The sequence below is a fragment of the Ammospiza caudacuta genome, chromosome 1 (assembly GCF_027887145.1).
Source record: "Ammospiza caudacuta isolate bAmmCau1 chromosome 1, bAmmCau1.pri, whole genome shotgun sequence".
Taxonomy (NCBI): Eukaryota; Metazoa; Chordata; class Aves; order Passeriformes; family Passerellidae; genus Ammospiza; species Ammospiza caudacuta.
The window spans coordinates 43,840,091-43,865,638 of record NC_080593.1 but is presented as its reverse complement, the minus strand read 5'-3'; the positions used below and the strand labels follow the sequence as shown (position 1 = coordinate 43,865,638).

Below are 25,548 nucleotides of genomic sequence, written 5' to 3'. Positions count from 1 at the left end.
AAAACAAAGGAAAAGAACAAGCAGCAGGAATTAGCACTTCCCAATTCTGCAGTCTGAGACAAGAGGGGACAGTACATAACTTGGTGGGCCATGCCCTTTCTTTCTGGAGTAATTTTGCTTTTCTCAGAGGAAGTTATAAATGTGCTGCCTCAAATCCAGATATCAGTGTGGGGAGGATGTTTGTAGTATTTACAAAGGGGTTCTTTGCTTGGGCTGCCAGAAAATAGTGCCTGTTGCCTTTTCCTGGACAAGAATGCTGGAGCTGAGAAGGGGCTGAAGTGCCCATGGTTCAAAAAGGGCAGGTGACAGGCAAGGAGCCTGCTCTGGGCTGCCTCCAGCAGCCTGATGCACATATAGAGTACAGACAACAAAGGTTTGCAATGCTTAAGGTGTAATTTCCAGGCACTGTTCACTTCCCACTTATCCCTCTTTGATCTGGCAGTCTTTATCTCTGGCTTTAGGAGATGCTCAACCTGTGCTGGGAATTAGCAACAACTTCAGCTCCCAGAACCTGGTCAGGACCTTGTCTCAAGGAATATCCATGAATTGTGGATGGACTTAGAGCTTTTCAGCTTGCCTGTGAGCAGTGGGTGTATTCTGGCAAGCTATTGTACGTATTCTGATCTCCACAGTGGATGTCATCCACTGATGAGCCAGGGACAGTCACAGACAATATCTGGTCTGAATTACTGGAACTAAGACATCAGAAGTCTTAATCTGAATAGGCTTAGTCAATATAAATAAATTTAAGCAGATAATTAAAAGAAGTAATAAGAAAGTAATAGGAGCAGTAATTCTGAATCAGGTTTGTGGTTCTGAAATGCTTTTCAAAGTCTGAGTCCTGCTCACTGTGGACATGCTAGAGATATTGTAGTTAGCAAGGGAACTCTGTCTGACAGCTTGTCAGGGGGCAGCTACTGAGAAGCCTTTCTGCATTCACCCTGCCTCTCTACTCAGTTCTGCTCAAGCTCACACACATCTCCTGCCCCAGCTGGGAGCTGCTCTTCTCCAGGGTATCTGCATCTCCATGGAATCACGCTGTCGCGTGCTGTCACCTCTGCATGCCTCCCGTTCCTGACAGGAGCTGAGGCTTGAATGCTCCTCAGCATGTGGGGCTCCCAGGGGAGGGGACCTGCATGCAGGGAGGCTGAAGGGAAGGAGAAGGAGGAAACACTTCCTTGCACCACTGTCATTTCAACTTTGAAAACTTCTTCTGAGTCTTAGTCTCTGGGGAATGGAGCCAATTAAACAGCAATCTGGAAAGCCTAGCAAGCATCTCCTTTCAATGGAAGTTCTTCTCTGAGTGACATGAGGAGAGTGAGGAAAGACTAAACAGACAGGAGCAGCAGCAAGTTATTTCTAACTGAATAACTTCAGCACTTCATATTTTGGTGCACTGTCATTGAAATGCAATCAATTTTTCAGAAGCAAATACACTGAAACAAGAGAAGACTTTGATTTCTACTTCTGCAATCAAATTTGGCAACACCTCTGAACATATTTTTCCCTGATTACCTAAAGGACGCTGTAGCAGAATTTAGAAATATAGTCAGTCTGTATCTTTTTGCTTGGAAAAGATGGGCAGCCACTTGGCTGACACTGTCAGTGGGATATTCCTTAGGAGTACACCTCTTCAATCAACTGACATTCACCCAAGCGCTTTCAAACACAGAAAAGACCCTGCTGATGAAAATAACTGCTTCTTGCTTGTGTTGCTGCATAAAAAACATACCTGCAGAGCTGCCTGGGAAGGCAGAAAGGATACTGCTACTGTGATATACAGGTTACCCGGTACAGATCCTTTTATTTCACCTACCGAGCTCTGCGTCAAGTGACTGGAACTTTGTAGCTGCCTCAATTCATACTCATACCAGTGGAGGGCTGGAGCCTGTTTGCCAAGTTTTGCTTTTCAGAGCAGCAGAGGCTCAGAATCAATGTCTTCTCTGGTCCCTGTGGACAAAAACACCAACCTGAGTATGTCTGGAGACCTTGTCAGCTGTAGGTTTTGTTAGGGGCTTTGTCTCGTGTGTAATGTGCTTCATTACCACTTCATGTTCTTGCCTTCTCTCCCTACTGATGAGAGCAGTCACGTTGGTCTGATTGTCCAGCCAGCACTTTTGACTTTCTCAGTTGCCAGCACCCCATTTCTGACTCCCCAGCCATTCAAACTTGTGCACTAATTGCTGTCATGCAATAGCAGTTCAGTGCTTCTCTGGGAGATAAGTGATGCACGTGGGCTTGCCTGTGCTGACGTGTCCTGCTGGTTTGCCCTCTTGCCACATCACTTCTTGTTCGTTATGGACATTTTACCACCTGTCATAAATTGTTTTTCAACTCCACGCCCTTTGCAGACAGCTCTGCTGCCAAACAGGTACACTGTTGGTGATACAGCCTCTGGGTAAAGCAAGGCTTATTTAATGAGAATAACATCTCAGAGCTGTTTATCCATGGTGCCTTTTTCCTAATTTTCGTTAATGAAGGAGCTCATATTTCATTGACAACCATTTGCTGAAGAATTCATGTTGAAGCTTCACCCTCACACTGGCAAACCTAAAAACAAAAGAGTCATTCAAACAGCCTTACAATCAGCCTGCTACCAGATCAGGGGCTTTATTCTGAATTCAGTTCAAATTCCTCATGCTGCTAATATAATGGAAGGCACTTGGCTTATTAAAATGAAAAGAGTCATCCCTACTTCAGTGTGTCTTATTATCCTGGGAAGGGAGTTCAGGCAGTCTGCTCCATTATGTTTGATGGCTGATATTACACTCGTCAGACCCAGCATAAACTCAGACCCGTTTAGCAATACCCAGATATTAAAGAAAGGCTGACTCTGTGAAATCTCTTATTCACATTTAATTTGTTGAGTAGGATGAGGAAAATCACTTTCTCTCCGGTGTTTTCCTGTGCCTTGGTCTGGCTGAAACTAGACGAGTTAAGGTATGGGCCTAGTGCCAACAGCTGTCAGAAACAGGAGGTCAGTCATGTCAGCCCTCTCTGAATTTAGACAGGCTGTCAGGTTTATGGTATTATTGATAATACTCAAAAGACTTGATTGCAGTTTTATTTGAAAGAGAACTTAAAACACTGTTATACACCCACAGGGATAGCAGCACTCCCCTCTCTTTTCAGAAATGTGTCTCTCAGGAGTCCTTACCTGCTCAAGGGAGGTATCCTCATTTACCAGGTTGGGTTTGAGGTCTACAATTCTCTTCAAGCATTTTGCCTCTTCCCCTCTTTATTCTCTGCACATCTGGAACTTCTGCCTCTGTCTTCATGCATTCCACTCCAAGAAGCAGTTTCCTAATACATCCCTGGAAATACAACCATCTACTGAGCCATGGGGGGGGTCTGTGTGGTCCAAGAGGAATGAAGCATTCCTGTCCATGCAACCCACCACAGACACAGATAGAGCTGTGGCATGGCCAGCAGCTGTGACTGAGAAGTCACTGCTCTATCTGGACAGCCAGTACAAAGTCACAAATCCAAGAGTGAAAGCCCTTTCTGAGAATAAAACTCACCTCACCACCAAATGAGGTTTTGTCCTGTTTTCACAATGAATGTTGAGGACAGAGGGTTTAAGTGCGTGTTTTAAAGGCCACATTGGGTGGACAATGGCACATGGCATGCTGCTTTCAAGCCTCTGTACCTGCAGCCTACTCATTGCAAGGCCAGTTCCCACTGGGAGCACACACATCTACCCAGCAAGAGTGCTGTTCTGGCCCCTGAACAATGAGCCAGGAGAGAAGCCAGTCTGCTGACACACAGAACAAAATTGGAGACCCTCAGCCTGGCTGCTCACTCCTTAATCAAGACAGATTCACAACGTGCCTGGCTCCTTCTGCCTGTGCCTGGTCTGTAATTAGCAGCTCATGCCTAGGTAGCAGCCCCAGCAAATTGCTTCCCCTCTTTGGTGACAGTAACTGAGAGAGTATCTGAGAGAAGGATATGACAAAGGGAAAAGCAAAATGGAGAAATAGGCACAATAAGGCAGAAACCATTAGCACTAAGCAACAATAGCACTTCACATCTTAGTGCTAGCTCTGTCTTTGTTTGTATGAGTCTCTGGTGCCTTGTTGGAATTATGGACAGATGTTAGTGGTGGGAATGTAGGCTCCTTTTACACCATAGCACCAACTTTGAGGCTTTCCCCTTTGGAAAAACCTGAAAACTGCTGCGATAGCTCTGGACCAGGGGCTGGGCTGCACAGACCAGATCAGGGCTGTCAGGGAGCAGTCCATCCCCTCCTCACCATCTAAAACTGCATGCTTGACTGTCCTTGCTCTGTGATCCAGCAAAACCACACCACCTGCACCCTTGGCGACATATTTCTCTTGACCATCTCCTTTCACTGACCCTGCAGTGAGACGTCCTGGCAGAAACAGGATCATGCCCTGCCTTAGGGGCACTGCCAGTGTTGCATTGCCCATGTCAGGTCCAACCACAGCACCTGCAGTTCTTACAGCTGGAGGTGGGACTGAGACTCTGCTTTTGGCCTAAGATCCTGTTGTTACACATCCTGACCAGGTTCCATCATCTTGAACGTAAGATGTGGTCCACACAAGGAGCTTTGTGACTTTTCTGGTTAGTGACCGCCCAAGGAATAATATCTTCCTGCTCTTGGGGAATTTTAAATGAGTTGGTGCTGTACTGTGGGGAAATGGAAATGTTCACTGGTGTGAGAACCACTCATTATAATTCAGGGAATTGTCATTAAATCAACACATCCTCAGGTTCTGCAATTCCCTGAATCTGATGCTGCAAAAGAAAAAGTCAGATCTGTCTAGGCTTTTTGATTGCAAATCAGTACATTGAAAGCATGCTTCCTTCTCTGAGAAATCAAAGCCTGTTTGATTGAAGCTCATTTTCACACGATCAGCTGATGCAGCTCACACTTCAGACATTTTCAAATTCTTTTTACTTTCCTAGAAAAATGCATAAATCTCGAAGAAAAGTGTTTTTCTTCAAAGTCATCTGTCCAGGCTTTTAGTCTCTTACATTTTTTGCTGCCAAACTTAGATTAGTAGGATGAAAAAAAATGTGTATTTTCTCAGCTGACAATAATGGGATGACTTTTCTCCTGTTTCTTTTGAATATAAATGTAATAATAAAAAAGTGTTTTGATGTCAAATAATTAGATTCATGTCCTGATAGTACTAAAATACTGTAGATTTTTTTTTGTAGGAATAATGCCTAAATGATGCTTCTCATTTTTTCTTATTGCCTTCCAGATATTTCATTTCATAGCAAGAATTCTGAAAACCTGTCCTTTCTTTTGGTGGCTGAAAAATCTAGGTTTTTATGACCTGTCTCTCTGATGTTTGGCTTTGCAGTCTCTTTAATCAGAAGGGTGGTTTTGTCTTGCCATGAGGTATTGCTTGATGATCATCTATTATTCCTAGGTAGAATCTTGTTTATAATTATTTCAAAAGCTCAAAACTAATTTAAAATTGAGGGAACACTGGAAAGCATAAAGGAGAAATTCAGCCCTTACAAAAGGGAAGGAAAGCAAAAAGAAGGGATGTGACTGACAGAAATATAGTTCTGGTGTCTTTTAAGAGGAGGCTGCTACTAAATACATGGAAAGTGTAACAAATGATCCAAAGCATCAGAATAATTTTACCTATAGGTTTTATGCCTGTCAGGAATTTGAAGGGAGAATTTTCTAAGATGTTACAGGGATGTAGACACACAGTATGCACTTAGAAGGAAGCATCAGAGTCAAATGCAGAGAGGAAGGGAAGGGAGGAAGGGAAGGGGGAAGGGAAGGGAAGGAAGGAAGGAAAAGGAAAGGAAAGGAAAGGAAAGGAAAGGAAAGGAAAGGAAAGGAAAGGAAAGGAAAGGAAAGGAAAGGAAAGGAAAGGAAAGGAAAAAGGAAAGGAAAAGGAAAAAGGAAAGGAAAAAGGAAAAGGGAAAGGAAAGGAAAGGAAAGGAAAGGAAAGGAAAGGAAAGGAAAGGAAAGGAAAGGAAAGGAAAGGAAAAGAAAGGAAAGGAAAGGAAAGGAAAGGAAAGGAAAGGAAAGGAAAGGAAAGGAAAGGAAAGGAAAGGAAAGGAAAGGAAAGGAAAAGGAAAGGAAAGGAAAGGAAAGGAAAGGAAAGGAAAGGAAAGGAAAGGAAAGGAAAGGAAAGGAAAGGAAAGGAAAGGAAAGGAAAGGAAAGGAAAGGAAAGGAAAGGAAAGTTTTTGTTATGAAATAATGGAGTACAAAATGTTTCACTAGAGTTACCATAAACTCCAGCAGAGGCAGAAGCCAAACAAGAGGGACCTGTCACAATAGTGCCTGGTGACAAAATGTGTGGCATGGAAAGAGAAAGAGAGAAGCAAAATGGTAGAATTAGAGACATTAACATCTGGCCAGATTTTCTGTTGGTTCAGATAAAAATACCCCACACATGCACACCCTTCAGAGCTGAAAAAGTGAAATTACGCAAGTTTCTCCTCAAAACCACATTTTCTGCCATTTAGCTCTTGTTCTAGGAACCTATTTAATCCATGTGCATTTAAATTAAATTTATCTTTTGATTATATAAATCTATATTATTATATTTCAGCTGATTGGACCACAACCAGTGTCTCAGTGGTTGGAGATCTTCACAGATTTGTGAATGCATGTAGCTTCAAAGGTGAGCTTCCAGCTCTGAAGAGCTACCTCTTTTATGAGCAAAGAGTCCCTGTGCTGCGTTTTGCTCTGTACAACAACCAGTGCTCCCTGTTTCCCTGGCAATTGTGCAGCAGTGAGGCTGGCATTCACAGCTAAGCACATGTTTAAATGCTTGATGGATTTAGGGCTCATTGGTCTACTCTCAACTGGGCCTTTCTGCTGTCTACTGCTCAAAGTAATGCACATTCTCTCAATGCAGTAGAAAATAGTCTGAGCAGACATCAGAAAGGGCACAGTGCTAAAGAGCAACCTCTGAAAAGCCCATCTGCACTGACCTGGTGATGTGGACTGGATTTTCCATGCAGTGGAAATGAACAAATATTTATTGATTTAATAAAATCCATAAGTTTAATTACATTGCTGATACCAAATAATCTATTTTTTCTGCTAAATCTTGCTGAAACCAACTTCAATTTTTAACAGCTGTGAAAATCCAAAGAGGTGGCAGGCCCACAGCAGTGCTGGTTTCTCTCATCACAATACTCTTGTGGTCTTTTGCACAAAGGACTGGGTGTCTCTTAGGTATTACTTTTTAATCATCTACCCTCATTACATGTAGTGTTTGCTCCTTTTTCATTTTCCAGCACAAAGCCAGAAAGAAGGCAATTAAAAATCAATAATGGTGCAGTGCTTAGACACTCATTAAGTAGTCATTAGGTAGTCTGGAGACTCATTGTCTTTACAAGGGTTTGCTCTCCCTGAATCTCCACTCTGCAGTATTAGCTCAAAACAGCAGCAAGCACTGAACGTGGATCCAGAGGGTTCCCGACTCTCCTGGCCCACCTGGGATGCAGCAAACCCTGGGAGCTCTTCCAGCAGCACCGGGGAGATGCTTGGGCCTGGGGCTGCTCTGCCTCCACTCCCACTGTGCTACCTGGAAGTGATTCCTGTTGTCCTCAGGCAATAGAAGGATCATTTCAACGCCCTTGCTTACACTTGTGGGAATAGCACCCCCTCCCAGAAACAGTCCCCAGCTGCCAAGACAGTTTGTAGAAGGGCATGCATGAGTAACTGGCAAAATTAGGCCTCTAGGGAGTCAGGAGCATTCACTGTCAGCCTCAGGAGCCAAGCTCCTGCCAAAAGAGCATTCAAAACAAGCAGGCTTCACTTTGAGGTGGGGAAAAAAACCAACTCACTGGCAGAGACAGGATAGCAAAAGTATGCCACTTATTGTCAGATGCCTAAATGCATCAATAAAATAATGCTCACACTCAAAAACTGTCTTACGAAACAAGAGAAGCAGCCTGTTTGGATTTAAAGGATTGCCTCTGGACATTAAATAACAGCATCTATTCTATACACTCCAAGCACCTTGAGTTCACTTTACTTTCTGTTCTTGAGGATTTGGGGAGGAAAGAGGACAAGACAAGACAACTGAGAGTTCAAGCTAGGAAGATTCCATGACAGTTCTATGGAGCATTTCCCCAGAACTCACTGAGAGCAGAGGGACAAAAACCCAATGTATTATTTAAGACCACTCTGACACTACTGACCCTTTGTAGACACAGATCAATAGAGCAGCCTCAGCCAGAAAGAGACTTCCATATGAAAAACCTGAAATAGAACTCATATTAGAGATGCTGAGAGGAAATAATACAGCCCAAGGGAATATCTGCATGCCATGGTACAATAAGGCAGTTTTTGAGGGATCAGCAGATGGCAATGGAGAGAGGAGAGCAATTCACAGATTCCCAGCTTCTTCATAGCACTCAGTCACCTCTAGGGCATAAAGGTCTGCCACAGAATCACCTCACTGACAGTCCATCACACACACACACACACACACACACACACACACACACACTTCCATGCACAGTCACAGAGTCGTATTTCATTAAATACTGGTTTTCTGTATTAAAATCCATTTCACAACACTGCATCCTCCTTCATGCCTTGCCTTACCCTGGTACCCACAAGCCACCACTGACTGCCTGGCCTGGCATCAGGAGGAGTGCTCACCTTGGCTGGCTTCCTGGTGCACTTTGCTACACGAGCTCAGGTTACTGCTCTGAACCATCTTCCCCTCACATTCCTGCTGGAAATCCAGCTGGGAGGCCTGGGAGGTTGGGATTGCCTTGGTGCTGCTCTGTACAGTGCCTGGTGCAGTACCTGATCAAAACATTCAGGATTTTTCTGCTCAAGGTGCATTCAGCTGTGTATTTACCTGCTCATAAGAACTTTTTGGAGCAGCTGGCAGATATTTTGTTTGTCAAGAGAGAAAAAATATTTTTGAAGGTTTGGTGACATGCTGTGTATCAGGATCTATACAGGCCCATATGTATATAAATATGTTTGTGTGTGCATGCCTAGATGTAGAGGGAGAAGACTGATGGATACACAGTTCATGAGAGAGTCACAACTCATTTCTCTGTGTAGGTACAGGTACATAAATATAACATTCTCAGGCTGTCCAAGAGACTGCAGCTTCCGAATGTTAAAATATATCAGTACATAGGACAGTTAACTAGTACAAAGCAATAATAATAATCTTCTCTTTCATTTGCCATTTTCCTTCAAAGGTATTTTTTCTTATTGTTTGCACACCACTGCCTTTGTACTTTGATTACAGCTACACATGTAATAATAAAAATTACAACAAAGCCAAGCCTATTTCATCTACAGGATGATAATCACAGTGTGTGTATTTCTGGCACATTGCAAAACATTGGAAATCTCTGGCCAGGTGTCATCAAGTGGAATGGAAAATATTTACCCAAGAGGTGTACTTTTAAACCAGCTGACTAAATGTCTGATTTCCTCAACTGCTCTTTCTGCTGGAAGTTTTCCTAGGACCTGTTTTCTGCTTTCTGACCTGATGGGGAAGTGACCAAGTGCACAGTGTGAGAATGCTGGAAGTCAGGGGGCTGTAGTTAACCATTCATGAGCAATTGAGGACTGAAACCTGTCTGCAGAGCTAACAGGGAAAATTATCTGTGAATACTAACTTCCCAGCTATGATGGCCATATTCCAACCCAGATAAAAGAAAACTGGACCCATAGTTCTATGGAACCAGAAGCATTTGCATGGTCTTTTCTTGCTGTGACCACTGACATCAAGGTTTCCTGCTAGGTTTTCATTCTTAATCTCATTTTAGATAATTCAGTGGCCTTCAGAAAAGGCCATTCACTGTCCCTTTATTCCCCCAACCATAAAAAAGGTGACAAAAATAAGTAGGACTGGGTGTGGTAACTAAGTATATGAGGAGAAGGAGTAAGAGGAAGGAACTTACAAACCTCTTCATCCTATTTCATCCCTTGCCCACTCTCTGTGCCTGACCAGTCTGTACATAAATACATCTGCCTTTGCTGTTAACCAGCTCTTCTTATGTGCATATGTCCAGCACATCTGGATAGTCATTATCAAGGCAGTCATATTCCTGAACAGGAATAATCATCAACCAAATCAGCATCTGGAGACTGCATTTATCATCAGACTTCTGCTTACTACCAATAATCACATGCAGAAACCTTCTGCTGGACTTCTCCCTCCTGAAAAACAAGATTATTCAGTGGAGACAAACGAAGGAGTTTTCAGGTTAGGTTGTGTTGTGTACAAATATTACAAACAAAATATCAAAGATAAATGTGCTTCCGTTCATATTGATCCTGTTTCCAAACAAATCTCCTGTTTGAGCCTTTCTTCTTTTGCCCACTAAATCCCCTCTGATAACAGTGGTTGTACCTACAGGTCAGCCTGAGCTGACTTATACCACAAATGAAAGGTCAGCTTTTGCATTATCCATATGGACATTTTGCTGTCTCCTACCCTTTTTTTCACCTGTGTATCTGCTTGATGCTCCATTGTTCTGGTTATGTGTGGAGCTGGAGATCCAGCAGCAGTCAGGGGTGAGGTCCTGCTGTGCCAGGTGCAGGTTTGTGATTTTGCTGGGAGAGCCTGGTCATCACAGGGCAACAGTCTCAAAGCCAGGTCCACGAGGGAGGAAGGTTCTTTCCTGCAGGAAGGATTTTCAGGCACTGGGAACCTCAATTTCATCTTGCAGAGAGGGGATTCTGATGCTGTCCAGAAATTATCCAGCAGAGCAATCACCTCTAAGAAAGGGTTTCCTTTTTGTTTGCTGTGAAAAATAGAATTGGTCGGCCTCCTAATCCAGCTGTCGACAAGAAACTGACAGTTATACTTCTTATCAGAAAACTCAGATGTCGTTTTTCCCTTTATAGTTCAAGCAGCTATATACAGGTTTAAGACTTCAAAACATTAAAAAAATACTCACCCCTCTTCCTTTGTTTTCAATAACTCTTCATCAAGCAATTCATCTTGTAGCATTTTTAAGAGAATCAATAAAAAAGGCAGCAAAGTTGCCTCATGCTTGCAAAGCTTTTGGTACAAATATGTAGGTTAAATGGGACTTTTTATAAAGATTTATGCCTAGCAACTTAATGCCTTTACGTTTATTTCCTCACATTTACTTCCAGCAGTTCTGTTGCTTTTTTATTACTGAAGATCTATGATATCAACAATCCTCCTCCTTCCTTTTAGATTTCTACTAATGACCACCAGCAATGGGATTTTGCAAGTCAAACAGTAATGTAAAAATTTCTGTCAAATCCATGTGCTTTTACTACAGCTCAAAGGCAAAAATTTCCTGCTGTGTTTAATGTGTGTACTACATTGTGTATCACAATTGTACACTAATTGTGATATGATTCATGTAAAAAACCCACAAAATGAAACAAAGTATGGTTTAAAGCATACAAGCAGTAAACGTCCTGATCCTCACGTGCCTTGAAGGTCATTCCCTGCAGAGAGCAGAAAGCAACTAAGTAAGTGCAAAAGGCATTGTGAGTTCTTTTCCCTGTGCAACAAATGAAAGAAAATACTGCTCATCAGAGAGTAACCATTTCCCTGAAGTCAATCTGAGTGATTAAACCATGTTTTTCAGATTTTAAAGGTTTCCCTTTAATGATCATCTGAGTTCTTGACTGCCTTAAGGAGCCTGACCCATTCTTACCCAGGTATTTTTTCTTGTAAGCTGCATGGAAAAAAGCTTGAAGAAGTCTTTGTCACTAATAAGAAAGGCATTGACTGCTTACAGAGGCTGTTTTTGAAGTTTTTGTGATAAATCACCTTGAATTGCAGCAGAGGCAAAAGAAGGAGTGAAGATTATCTTCCTCTGACATTATTCTCACCGTGTCAGTTACTCATTGTTTGCTTTTGGACTTAAAAGTCCCTGCAACATCCAAGCACTCCTCCTGTATCCTGGACTTCAGCACTTCTGTTTTTAAATGGTCCTAATTTATGTGCAGAAAATATGGAATCAGGCACACCTACACAATATTGAGAAGGAAGGGGAGTGTAAGAAGTAACAGGAAAGAGACTGAAACATGACACACAATTATGTTTACCTACCTCAGTGAACATCACAGTGGGCTTTAGTCTCTGACATGTAACACTGTGTATTCTAAATAAAAGTTGAAGTTAGAAAAAGCTGAAACATACCAGAATCTCTTATTACTTGGAGCTGGAAGTACAGTGCCACATCATCTGTAGCTGGATGTGCCTTTTGCTTCCTCAGCTTATGCTGTTGCTAAAATAGATTTAGATGACTCTACTTGCCTTTTGCATTGTTCTTAACACAAGTCATAAAGATGGATCAGTAGCACTGCTTAATTGACCATCAATACTGGTATACTTCACTGTAAATAACTCAGGTCAAATAGAAATGTTTTTTTGATATTCTTATTATGAATATCTTCTATATCTTCTAATTTATTTAGTACGGTCCCAAAGCCCTTTAAGACTTGGGACTGTACTAAATAAAAGACCTTATGGTGAAAAAGCAGGAAGCATAAGGCTTATCATAATGGCTCAATGCCTAAAATTCATTTGGTCTACAATTCATTTTAGATTCCTTTACCAATCGTAGGACTTTGTTAACCTTTAGTCTTTTACACAGATGGAGGAAGGAGCTCAAAATGCAGAATAAGGAAGGAAGAGGTAGAAGGAAAACATCAATTATATAATCAGAGCCTGATAGACAGTTGAAATCAGCAGGAGTGGGATGCATATGAAGAAGGGAGCATAAACACTAAGAAAGAATATTAACAGTAACAATGTGCAAGGCAGAAAAAAAAATCAGTTTACTGTTCCATTTTTGAAGAATGAATTTAATCCAAAACTCTTTAGACAAGTACAGTGCATGACAGACATACTTCTGCCATTATAAATATACACATCTATCTCTGTGCTTGAGAGCATGCATATATGTATATAAATATGCACATACATAAGTATGTCCACAGTTCCTTTGAAGCTCAGATTAAATGCAGACTTTTTGAACAATCAATAATAACAAGACAATTAGGGGCTGAGTGGCCATACATATACATATATGTTTAAGAGTAAATCTGCCAAATTACAAAAATTATAGGCATAAGTATAACAAGGATGAGTTAGCACAAAAATCAACAGCAGCTGGAGTCTAATCCTGCATCATTCCATCAATGGCAGCTTTGCCAGTGATGCTCTGATTGCAGGACTGGCATCCAGCCACAGCCCAGAACACCCTTCCTTTTCTTTAAGTGGCAGAAGAAGGGGACACAGGTAACTGTGAATCCTCTCTCCACTGTCACAAACATTTGTTCTTCTTCCTGCCCCTTAAATTAGTGCCATATTTACCCACATCTCACTGCATTCTGGACTCTCAAATGGAGCTTACCCACATGCTTAGGTACTACATTGCCCTCAACCGTGTCCTACAAACACCTCCTGGTGGGAATCTTTAAAATCAGAGGGGTTTGGAAAAGCTGCAAAAGGCAGGCCTCAAAGACAGCAGAACTGCAATTACAGCTAAGCAGTAGCCATAATATTGGTCAGCAGCAAAATTATATTAGAAGTAGAAAAGTAAGGACAAATAGAACAATGGCCTGTGTATTAATGCTTGTCTAGAATAACTGCCTAAGCTACAGAAAAGTATATCTAGCCAGATGTTATAAAGTTCTAAGCTTAATAATAGAGCTCTGTGCATTGTGTTTAAAGGTTTACAAGCAAGTATTGTATTCTTAATAAGCAAGCATTGTTTTAACTGAAGGTACGTGTGCTTATAGTGGTTGGAGAGAACTACTGTCAATATGTTTTTGCTTTGTGTGATTGGTTAAAAAACTTATAAAGTAAGTTGTAACATTAAGTTCTTTGTCTGCTGCCTGAGATGTGAGCTGCAGGCATCTTCCCATAGTCATAACCATGTAATGAGACTGATGCTGGAAAACAAAACAGCTTGAGATGCGTTCCTTAGCAGTCCCATCCTGTTGGTGATTTGTCCCCCAGCTGGCAATATTCCTGTACCTGCCTGCTGGCCTGAAGGAGGCCCCTTCCCCCTGGTGCCATTCCCAGCTGTTGCAGACACACTGTTACAGCTGCAGATGTGGCTCCAAAGCTTGGAGCTGCTCCTCGAAGTACAGCAGCTGATCCACTTCGAAGCAATCACTTGCTCTGGAAACCAGTTTCTCCAGACAGCTCCTGAGCTCCTCCTCGCTGGCATTCTGCTGTCTCGCTTGCTTGAGGCAGCTGTACACTGCCTCAAATGCCTCCACTCCCAGCTTCCCAATGGCAGATCTGGGGAGAAATATTATACAAAAGGTCAAGTAAAAGGTAATTCATCTTATACAGCAACACAAACATTAACTAGTGAAGATTCCTTCTAAATGTTGTAGGTTTGATTAAGCACCTTGTTTGCCTGACAGGAAAAGGAACTAAAGTTTCCTGGTGAATTTCTCCATGGTTAGTTGCTATACAGAGCCCAAGAATAAAAGCCTGGCCATAGGAAAGTCATGGGAAGCATGGCCATCTTCATTGTTACAATCCAAAAATCCTCTTCCTGCTGACTCTGACAGACTCTTTTATCTACAACAAGTCTGGTAAATGCACATGTATTACTGCCTCCGGATTTCATCAAAATCCAAAGGAGCAACCCAGTCAGCTGAACACCAACGGCATTTTATGTGAGCACACTTTGTTATTCATTGCTTTATTTTAGCTTCTATCAAATACAAGAAAACCATTGTACAAGCTCAGTATGATCTAACTTGACACTTTTTGCTTTTCTACAGTGTTCTCCTTTTATCAGAACACAAATCTGTAACTCAGCGACAAAACACACACAGCATCTTAATAGTGATTTATAAAAAAGAACCATTTGAAAACTGCAAGACAATGAACAGCATTTCTTCCTCCTAAAGGAAAAACATCTTTCAGTTCATGTGTCACAGGTAACATAGAATTTTTCACTCAGTGACGGCTTCGTATTTTGATGAAAATACCAGGGTAATTTTCCTTCAGCATTTCAGAGACTATCTGCCTGCTCTTCATGCTTCTGACAAAGGATTTGGTTTTTTTCACTATACCTTTACATGTAAGAGCTGTTGAGAGGTTTTTGTCTTTTAGACAAAAAGGAGGTACTTGGAAGGCAACCATTTGATATGCAGGAGGCTCCCCAGCCAGTGCCTGAGGCAGCAGGAGCTGGGACAGCTTGTGGCTGTACCAAGGATGATCCATACAGGGACAGAGAAGGGGATCACAGATGTCTCCTGGTGCCAGCATTAAGGCTTAGGACTTCAGTAAATGTGCACGTAGGGAGCAGGAACACTTCCCATAGTATTTAAATAGTTAAACCTACCTCCCAACAACAACTTCACAAACTGCAGTTGTAGATTTTCCTGGTTTTGTACTGATTATTTTGTTACATGTTTAACACCAGGGCAAGGTCAACTCTTCTCACACAATAGCATAATCAGCCTAATTGCATAGTTGCTTTTTATCAGTGGTCACCCTGTTATTGCTGAGGAACAACATCATCATAATAAAACGTCAGCCAGTAAGAGTTCCATATAATGTGAGTTCCTCAATTCTTAGGAAAACATTGCAAAGAATTCTACTTTATTGCTTCTCAAACTTCTTCCATCTCACTTGCTCTTTGCTTTTCTAGCACATTGATAATGCCCAGGTGTGATCCCCCTTTGGCTTCAGGTCACCCCTCTGCTGGCTCCAGACACAGAGGTAGATCAGGAACCTGGGGCAGAGAAAGCCAAGACCCAGGATCAGAATGCACAGGGCAAAGCTGGAATCTCTACAGGTCTCGACCTGATTCAGTTCTGCTTGCTAGAACTAGAAATTAATGTTGTTCAGGAGAAAATAAAAACTGTTGGAAATAATTAATTCTCAGACACTGGAAACCTAGGGATTGGATTACCACTGAAAGGTAAATGGAGATTTGTTTGACAAACAATGTACATTTCTTCACAAAACATTATCAAAAACATCACTATTTCTCCCCAACAGTTAAAAATCAATACATGAAAAGCCACCCTGATATTACTGCTACTTCCTCACTGCCTTTAATGACTCCTCTCTCCCTCTCAATAATGTTCAATTTTTGAGTAGTTCTGTCTATTTAAAGATGAAAAATTAAGCAAATATATACCTTGGGAGTATTGCTTCTGCTAATAAATGTGACCTGCAGACTTGAGTCTTCTCTGTTCATCTTGGCAGAGCATGCAAATCAGCCAATGTGTGCAATAGCTGATACAATAGAATTAAGGGGAAAATGTTCACAGGCTGAAAATTACAGGGTAGGTAACAAAAATTATAACCTGCTTTTACAAAAGAAGACATCAGGCTCTGTTTGGACTTGAGAGCTGCATTTATTTGGCTCTACTACCACATCATGCATCACAGAGGCAGAAGCGTGAGATCTCAGAGAGTAAATGTCAGAGAGGTGTCACCGAGTGAATCTATGATCCTGATGGAGGGAGAGGGGAAAGCACTTCCTGGAAAGGGGGTTTGTCCATCATGGCCCTGACCCTGTGCTAGGGGATATTTGTCCATCCACATAAAATCCTAGAGAGGCACAGTTGCAGATTGCTATTTCACATGAAATATGGGATACCTGCACTAATGTTTTAAAAAGAATTAAAGCCTTTCCACCAAATGTGCTGTGAGAATAAGTGCAGAACTCCCATTTACAGCCACATTTGGCCATCCCTGTTTTCTGATTTACTGGCATTTACTCTCCTCATGCTATCCTATAGCTCACTCACCTACAAACTCACTATGAGTCATCATCTCTTTTTCAGCCAAGGCGACACAAGCAAAGGGGATACCTGACATCTGGGATTTCATTACTGTGAAAAATTATGGGCCAGGCCTCCTTCCCACACTGGCCTAAATTGTTTTTCACTGTGCTAAAATATAAGGAATTACATCGGGCTCCACCAATCAAGGGTCTGGCTTCGGATAATACTCAGTAATGTGCTTAAATATCTTCTCTCGGATGTCTTAGATGGAGGGATTCATTGAGCTCAACTTGCCTCACTCCTGGCTGCACAGAGTGGTCCCAATGCTCTAGGCAGAGGAGACACAGGGCTTAGACACATCCTGTGACCACCAAGCCACTGGCTGCACAGCAGATATTGCCAGTCTGGGGACATTGCCATCCACGTAAGCTGTGGCCTGAAAAAAAATGATTCTTGTTGCCAGCTCTTGTGCAGCAAAGAACACATGCCTGAGAAAATCACCTGCAACAAGACCCAAAGGCCATATTGATATTTGATTTGTGGATAATGATGGAGTGTGGACATAAAATAGAGACTTGGTTTTATCAAGGATAAGGCACTTCTGAGTATGTGAGATGTAGTAAAGAATATCAGAAAAATCACAGGCACTGCTGGAGTTAGAGGGGAGCTAAATAGGAGCCTTGAGAACTGCAATTTTTAGACACAGGGTGTTTAAAACCATTCCAAGTCATTTAGTGGATCTGAATTTATCAGGCTATCTGGTGATTTGCAGTTGATTTTCTATGCATCAGTGCAAAATTACTAAAATTTGACAATATAATAATGTTGTGTTTTCAGCTGGCTGAGGAAGTTGTAAATCTTCCCCTAGGTGAACAAAGAATTCTCTGTTATTTCACTGGTCTTCATTTTTACTATTCTGGTGCTAGCTACATATTAACATCTCCTTTCTGGCTTGGAGATCAATTACAATAGACCTACCTTTATGCCACACTGACAAAAGCCACAAAACAAGATTGATGCTGAAGCTGTGCTCCTCCTCGGGCATTAGCAGCCAGGTTAATATCTCTCAACAACTTGTCATGACCTGCCTTGAAGGATAACTATGACACAAATCAACAGCTAAGAGGTTTTTCAGCTTCTCACTTCCCAGTGTCATTTAGCATGATGGCAGCAATCATTTAAAGCCATCCTGGTCTCAGTGGTGCCTGCAGGGAGCTGCGTGTGTTCTGTGCAAGGAGAGGCTCTGCACAAGCCACTACTGAACACACCAGAGTAGTAACACCATGAAAGTCCCTCCAGATCAGGCATCAGCATCTCTGCCATAACAGGCAACAAACACACTGCTCCTAAGACAAACACAGAAAATTCAGTTATTTCAAAATACCAGTTACTCATGCCTACATCAAAGCAAACCTCAATAAAGGAACTTTCTGGACATGGAATACCCATTCCACTGAGCATTTATTTATCCTTTTGAATGCAGCCAGGCCACCTGCATCCACCACCAAAGAGCACATTGTAAAGTAGAGAACAAATGTGTGTTGATTTTGGCTCATGGGGCATAAAGGCAAGTGCAGGGATCTTTGAAAGAATAATTTCAGTAGATGCTTCTAAATTCTGTTCTTCCTAACTCAAGGAGCTAACCCCATGGGGTCCAGCAGTATTACTTAGGATTCTCATGAACACATCCAAAAATTATTTGTCCCTGAATTAATGCTATTTCCAAGCATCAATTTATTAACCCCATATTTCTCTTTAAAACAGTACAACCATGCCACTTAGCAGCTAACCACCAGTGATATGAATCTCAGCAAAAAAGATAGTGACATTTATCTCCTGAGATGACTGCAGAAGATTCAGGAAATTACATACCCTTAGTCTCCTACAAAATATTGTTTTCTAACTGTACCAGAAAATCTTAAGATACCTGCTACAGAATCTCATTGTTCAGTAAACAAACAGGTTTATCTCAGTTAGAACACAGAGCATCTCTGTCCTCTCGGGTTATCTTTCTGTCATTTGGTTTGCTGGCATTACTGACTATGAATGATTAAAACTTTGACACTTGAAAGAAATGGCTCTGGGTTCAAACCTTCATTTTCAGCATTACTTCTCTGTTGCTTTTTAAAGACCCCTTGAGATCTGCTAGAAGGGCATAATAAGCTCCATGATCCAGGTTTTAGGAACTTATTTATAAAGGTAGGGCAACTCTTTCCTAGTTCTGACAGCTGTTCAATCTTGGGAATGGGAAAAAAAATAGCTAAGTCTAAGAAAAGGTCTTATAAAAAATAAAAAAAGGCAATGGAAATTATTATTATTATATAAAATCTTGTAAGAAAAAAAATACATATTACTAATATTAGCCCCCACCTTCACCTTCAAGCCTCAATGGACTTCGACTATTCTCATATTACTGCTGAATGAAAATTTCTTCACTTGAAAACACAGTGATAATTTTCCTAATTCATCCTTAATTACTTTGTAATTCCTGAATTAAAGCACCTTAATTTGATTGCAAACAAAACTCTCTGATGCCCTACTTCAAAGACCTGCAAAACCTAAAGCATATTTAAGACATGTTTTCCCATGAGTTGAGAAGGATCTTATTATTAAAACATGTAGACATACAGGTGAAGAAATATCAAGCATAATATTCTCCATGCACCTCATATTCAGAGATAAATGAATTTATATAATAGGAATTGAAGCTGACATCTGCTCTTGGAAGAAGCGTTAATTAGAATTTAGAGCTGCTAGTTGAATTCTAGCTACTATGAATTTAGAAAATGCTTTATCACAAGAGAAAACGTGTTTCTATTCATTTTTCCCACAGAAGGGAAAAAATTACAACAAAACAGTAATTTAAATCAAACCTGAACACTGCAATTGTAAAGTCTTCCTCTATTAAGAAATTTACTACCAATATTAAAAACAAGAGCAGAAATATATTTGCTTCTATGGAGCTTTTCTTCATGAGGTAGGGTGATTACACTGCTTCACTGTGGCCGTGAAGAATTATCTGAAACACACTTCCCTGAGCTTTATGCACAGTCTGAGATTTCCTAGTCTTTCTATAATTATTTTAAACAACATTCTGATTTTTAACAGTGCCATGTCATTCAAAGAATCTTTGAAAAGTCATCAGTTTAATTCCTTCAGCATCACTGATCAAGATCAAGAAGGAATTCCTGGCACACTTAACACATACCTGATGCTATTTGCTTTGTTTATCAATGCATTTGTTTTAGACAAGTGTCTCTGAAGAGCAGCACAATACTCAACTATTTCTTGAATGAGGGCATGTGAGGATACAGTAGTTATCTCTGAAAACTAAATAATTATATGTAGATCTTATAAGAATTTAAGAATATAACTGCATTCTCCTTTGTTCAGCTGTGTGGTAATACAGAGTTAATGCTGATTTCCTTTTACATGGCTTAATACTTAATACTGTGTCAGGGGGTCTCTCCTGATATAGGATTTCATACCAAAATGAAAGTTTTAAAACCAACCATTTACCTCTTAGAGAAAGGAAAAGGTACTTATGCATTTTCATGAAACAATCAGAATTCTAACTATTACTATATATATTTTTTCTCAATCTAAGCATTGTCTTTAGCCATATTCTATGAAGTGTTACTACATAAAACAATGCATTTCTGAGTTAGCAATAAGTCAGTCTCATTAAAAGGTTTGTCAATGCTTCAGAGGTGCTTCAATGGAGAGATTAATGAAATCAGTTGGTATGGAGATAGATGATTCTTTATAGAAATATCACAAACATCACAGCAGTTTACTCACAGAATTTCCAGCTGGGCTTGAGCACTGTATAGCCACAGAGGGAGGTGAAGCAGCATTCAAGCTCTGAGCTATTCTAAACACCCGTACAAGGTTACAGTAAAAGTAAAAATACTCTTAAACAATCCAATCAAAAAGACATTTTAAAAGCTAAAAAAACTCTAACCGCTGTGGAATGTGAAGTGTCCAATTATGGCAAATATTTAAGTGTATATATACATTAAAAATAGACACTAACATATACACAAAAAGACTCCCAAACTCATTTGCAAACAGTTTTTCGAACATCAACCATTTGGGCTTAGTTCACATCTATATCTTTCCAATGGGAGATTAAAAGTCCACAACTTCTTTCAGGTCTCTTCACATCTGTAGCTCTTTAAAAAGTTCCTAGCATAAAACAGGACTAAGGCAAATTCACATTTTGGCAGAGCCATAAAATTCCCTAATTACACCATTATAGAGAGAAAGAAAGAAAAGCAATTACCAGCTATGGACAGTAGATTTATGATTTTCAGAAAGGTCTAGAAAGATTTACATATTCAGTTTCTTCTGGGTCTGCATTAAAATAAAGTTTGACATCTTTAAATGCCAAAACAGCTTCACAGAGCTGTTTAGGCATTTAAAGATGGAGATAGAAGTCCAGTACCTAATTTTTTCCCTACAAAGCAAACATTTAGTATCTTTCAAAAGAGAGCTCTGGCCATTCCTGCATCAAACCTCTTGGAAAATTCCCTGCCTACATTTCTCTCAAGCAAACTTCCCACGGTTGTAATGCTACTTCTAGTAAATGCTGTCAAAATTATTCGAGTGGTTCCATATTGAAAACAGACTATATAATTAATGCTGTGTGCAAGCATTTCTGCATTTGCAAACTATTGACAAAATCAACGTGCTGGAAATCTGAACAGCTCAATCTATGCATTATGTATGCTCAGCACGAGAAACTAGGCAAGCTACGCTTTGTGTGCAAAACAAAAAGAAGTATAATGCTCTGAATGTTTTGAATGTTTGGGGCCACTTGACATTTTCAAATGAATAAGCCTATACTTAAAATTTTAGTTGTTTTGCTACTGAAATGCAATTTTCAAAGTGAATAGAGACTCTCTCTAGTGCTGAAGCAATCATAGCGTTAATGTCCACTTTAAAAAAAAAGTCCTGAAAAATTCAGAATAACAGAATGACTCATGGATCTATGACATACAGTTCAACAGAGAAGCTGAAAAAAAAATATGTTTTCTTTACATATCTAAGCAAATTCATAAAATATTACACATTGTTATGACCTGAGGTAAAAGTAATGTGAGGTGATAGTGATTCAATTAATGTGAAAAACGGGCAAAAGATGAGAGTCCCAAAAAATGCATCAAACTTTAATTGTGCCCCAATACTCACTCACTCTAACTACCGAGTTTGTTCTCACTATTCATTTCAAAGTGCACCCTTACAAATGGAAAGCTGCTGAGAACTGCTGGAACCATGGTGTTGGCAGGTGGCAGGCTCTTCCCATCCCATGCAGGATGGAGAGGAGCAGCGTAGGAGACAAAGTGCCAACAGGAGAAGCAGCCCATTTTTGTCATGGAAAGGGGAGGACAGAGGGAAGAAGCTGAAGGAAGACCATGGAAAATGCCTGAGGAATTAGACCATCAGCTCTAACTTCAGCCTTGAGGCGTTCCTGCTGTTTCTCCTACATTTCTGGGCAGCAGACACCGTCTCACTCACCTTCATTTCTTCTTTGGCAGGAGAAGCACAGGATTTGCCCATTCCCACTTTCTCTTTCAGTCATTGCCTTGGGACAGCAATGACTCCTGAGCCAGGAGCACCCACTCACTTCTCTCTGACAGAAGCCAAGAACCAATATCCCAGCTCGGCCACACACAGGCAGGGTTCAATCTTTCAGTGTTCCTGCTGAGTTCACTATACTCTCACTTGCTTGTAAAGCAAACTGCAAACCCAAAATACTTTCTTCAAATTTGGGTCTGGAAAGTATTGAAAAGTATAAATGGTGCAATTATCTTAAAATAGATTTTCAGTAAAAGGAAGAGAAACTCATGGACTAAGAGGTTTAAATTTTTTCCATAATGAACCCAGTAGATTTATTTGAGCCTAGCCTTTAAAAATGAGGTGTGAGAAACTGTGACAAGGAAAATGGATATGTAAATAAAATTTTGGCTTAGCCCATGAGATGCAGAAAACTATAGTCATGCTGTAAGATGCCTTAGGATCACCAGACAGAAATTATTACCTGAAAATGGAGTTGGACAGAACACTGGTGTGTGTAAGAGGAAATTCAATGCTCAAAAACATTTCATGATCAATATCTTCAAGAGTGCTCTATTCACCTGCAAGAAAGGGGTAGCTCAGACAGTGTCAATAAATTTCCTCACCAAATATGTCTTTTGTCTGTGAGAAGACATTCCTCAAGCTTGTTTACATCATGATACCATCGACATGACAGTCAGTGACAATCAAAAGGTCACTGATAAGTTCTTAAATCAAAATCTTAAAAAACAATTAGCTTTTCTGTATTTGTTGCTTTTGTCTTCACTAAAGCTGCCCTCAATAACATAAATAACAAAACCAGTTTCAGTTGGCTCAGAAAGGTCCACTCTGTATAAATTGAAATACTACATCAAGTAAACACTTTCTTTACTGTATTTTTTTTTAATTGCACCAATAAATGTGCAAAAAGCCTTCTGTACTTCTAGCATTTTAGGGCTACTTATCTCAAAGAACATCCAGTGCCTACTGAATGACCTCAAAATGACCTTTATTTCTGAATTTTTAAGATAAACAATGCATTTGATGGCAGCATCACAAGCACAAGAAGCATATATACATACTGCTCATGAGTCTAAACCAACAGTGTTATGAACATTCACAGGAGCAGAATAAAAATATCACCCAGTGCTTTTTCTTCATGACTTCTGAAAGACTGCTTTACTTACACTCAGCAGGGGATGATGAAGTCTTTTTCCTGATTGTGGTATGCTGCTGTGCATAACACTTTGGGGACTGACTAAGAGGTGCACACTGCTTGGCTGAAGGATTTTAATTTACTTAAAATTTAGGCCAAAAAAGCCTTTTCCTTCTACTGCCATACATTTTATTGAATTCTAAAGTGCATATTAAAGTTCATGGCTATTAAAATGACTCATTGTAGATATTCATGGATATCTCCACAAAGGAGCACAAAACAATCTGAACCAAGTTTTTTGTATGGACCTCGGGGGGCAAAAAAATTAATAGGTGCTACTGCAACTTAATCTGACAGGGGAAAAATGCTTTGACTTGAGGAATTGCTTCTGAAGAACAGTGTGGTTCTCTTCTGAGGTGCACAGTTGGAAAGTCTCTACGGGGGAACATCAGTGGAACAGTCTGAGAAGTTTGTCTTTAAGGACCTCTCCATGAAGATAACTTGGCTCTGGATAGCATGTGGCAGTAACGCTTCCCAGACTCGGCATGCGCCAAGTTACCTTATGCCTCCAAAGATGAGAACCGCCACGAGATTTTGATGGTGGCCAGGACAGAAGATACCAGGAAATCGCTCCTCCCATTTCCTGCATTCAACATGATTCCTCAGTTTCAAAACCCAATACAAGGAATAAGAGTCTCACAGTCCAATTTCTATATTTGGTTGAATTGTCACTGCTGGGACACCAGGCTGGGAAGGAGCACAACAATAACCTTGAGCTAGTTCAAAAAATGAAGATTTCTTATCAGCACTGCAGATCCCAATATCCAAATGCGTAGCACTGAAGTGGAAATTTTTGTGGAGACAATTCTGCCTTGAAAGGTAAAGTTAAACCTCTGCAGTTATAAACTTCATAATGAATTCTGATACTAAATATAACAAAGTAGAAATTGTTGTCACTGGAGTTGGTGATTTTATCATGACTTTTACTGAGAGGACAGCAATTCACATTGATGCTGGATGCTATCAACTGGGACAGACAGTGCAGTGGTAATTGGAAAGAAAAAGTCAGGGGAAATATTTAGGGGTTGTAGTGATAAAAAAGCCATTTCATTTCACTTAAAATAAGAGGAGACCAAGCACTCCTACCTACCACCTTCAAGAATATCAGTGGCTTCCTTCTATATTCCCATAAAGATTTTTAGCACACCTTTGCTCTCACATGAGTATCTTTGCCAAGTCCACCATAAGAATACAGTGGAAATCTCCTAAATTGATGCTCTGATACACAGCAAGTCAAAGAAGGCATTTAGTGAGTCATGCTGCAGTAACTCAAGCAATAAGCACATAACATCTTGTCAAGTGACTGCCTTGCTACAGCAGTTTGCTAGCCAGCATTATTCATGTGTCAATTGAAAATGGCTAAAAGGTGCTTTCACTGTTAAACGCTGTGTTATTTTAGATTAATTAACCATTTTATCAGAGCTACCGACACTTTCTGCCAGTAACATCATCTGTAATGCATGGGCACAAAGTTTCTTTATGAGCAGCTCATGACATAGGAGTCTCTCTCATCAGAACCTATTGTTCCTAACATCTGGAAATGGTACAAATCCCAGTCCTTCATAGTCCTCTTTCTAGAGTGACTTGACACCCAAACAGATTTCATTGCACCTCCACATTATTGCCCCTGCTCTGCTCTCCTCTTTCCTTTTAGGAACTCCAGCTACTCAGTTTGTCTCAGTAAGACAAGTCCCCCACATTGTTTCCTTCATCAGAAGCTGGTATCTGGAAGACCTCTCCCCCAAAAGTCTGCACCTATCCAAATAAAACTGAATAGCACAAGTCTAAATTATATTAGCCTCGCTTATGAGGCACTGTTACATGAATGACATTCAAAAACCACATCATATGAAGTTTGCTGAAGGATGAGCAGAGAAGCTGTGGCTTTATGTACTGATTCATAGCCAGATGTGCTTCCTTCTCACCACTGAAAACCCCACTGTGCCCTGTGTGTAGACTGGCCATGGGTCAGAGTTTGCAGGGATCTCCTTGACTATGCACATGCTGGGTACTGTGCTCATTGACTTGTTCCTTAACACTTAACAAGCAGTTAAGTCCTTTCTGACCTTTACATATTCAGAGAAT

At 40.6% G+C, this 25,548-nt stretch overlaps 1 protein-coding gene across 2 annotated transcripts in view; it reads right to left on the bottom strand.

The window, feature by feature from the left end:
- Positions 1–13,930: 13,930 nt before the first annotated feature.
- NEK11 (NIMA related kinase 11) overlaps positions 13,931–25,548 on the bottom strand; it is an 80,981-nt gene continuing 69,363 nt past the window's right edge. For both annotated transcript variants that reach the window (XM_058809995.1, XM_058810002.1), the window contains one exon: positions 13,931–14,232. In XM_058809995.1, the coding sequence (XP_058665978.1) occupies positions 14,028–14,232 (205 nt within the window). In that variant the 3' untranslated portion in view covers positions 13,931–14,027. The remainder of the gene's footprint in view (positions 14,233–25,548) is intronic.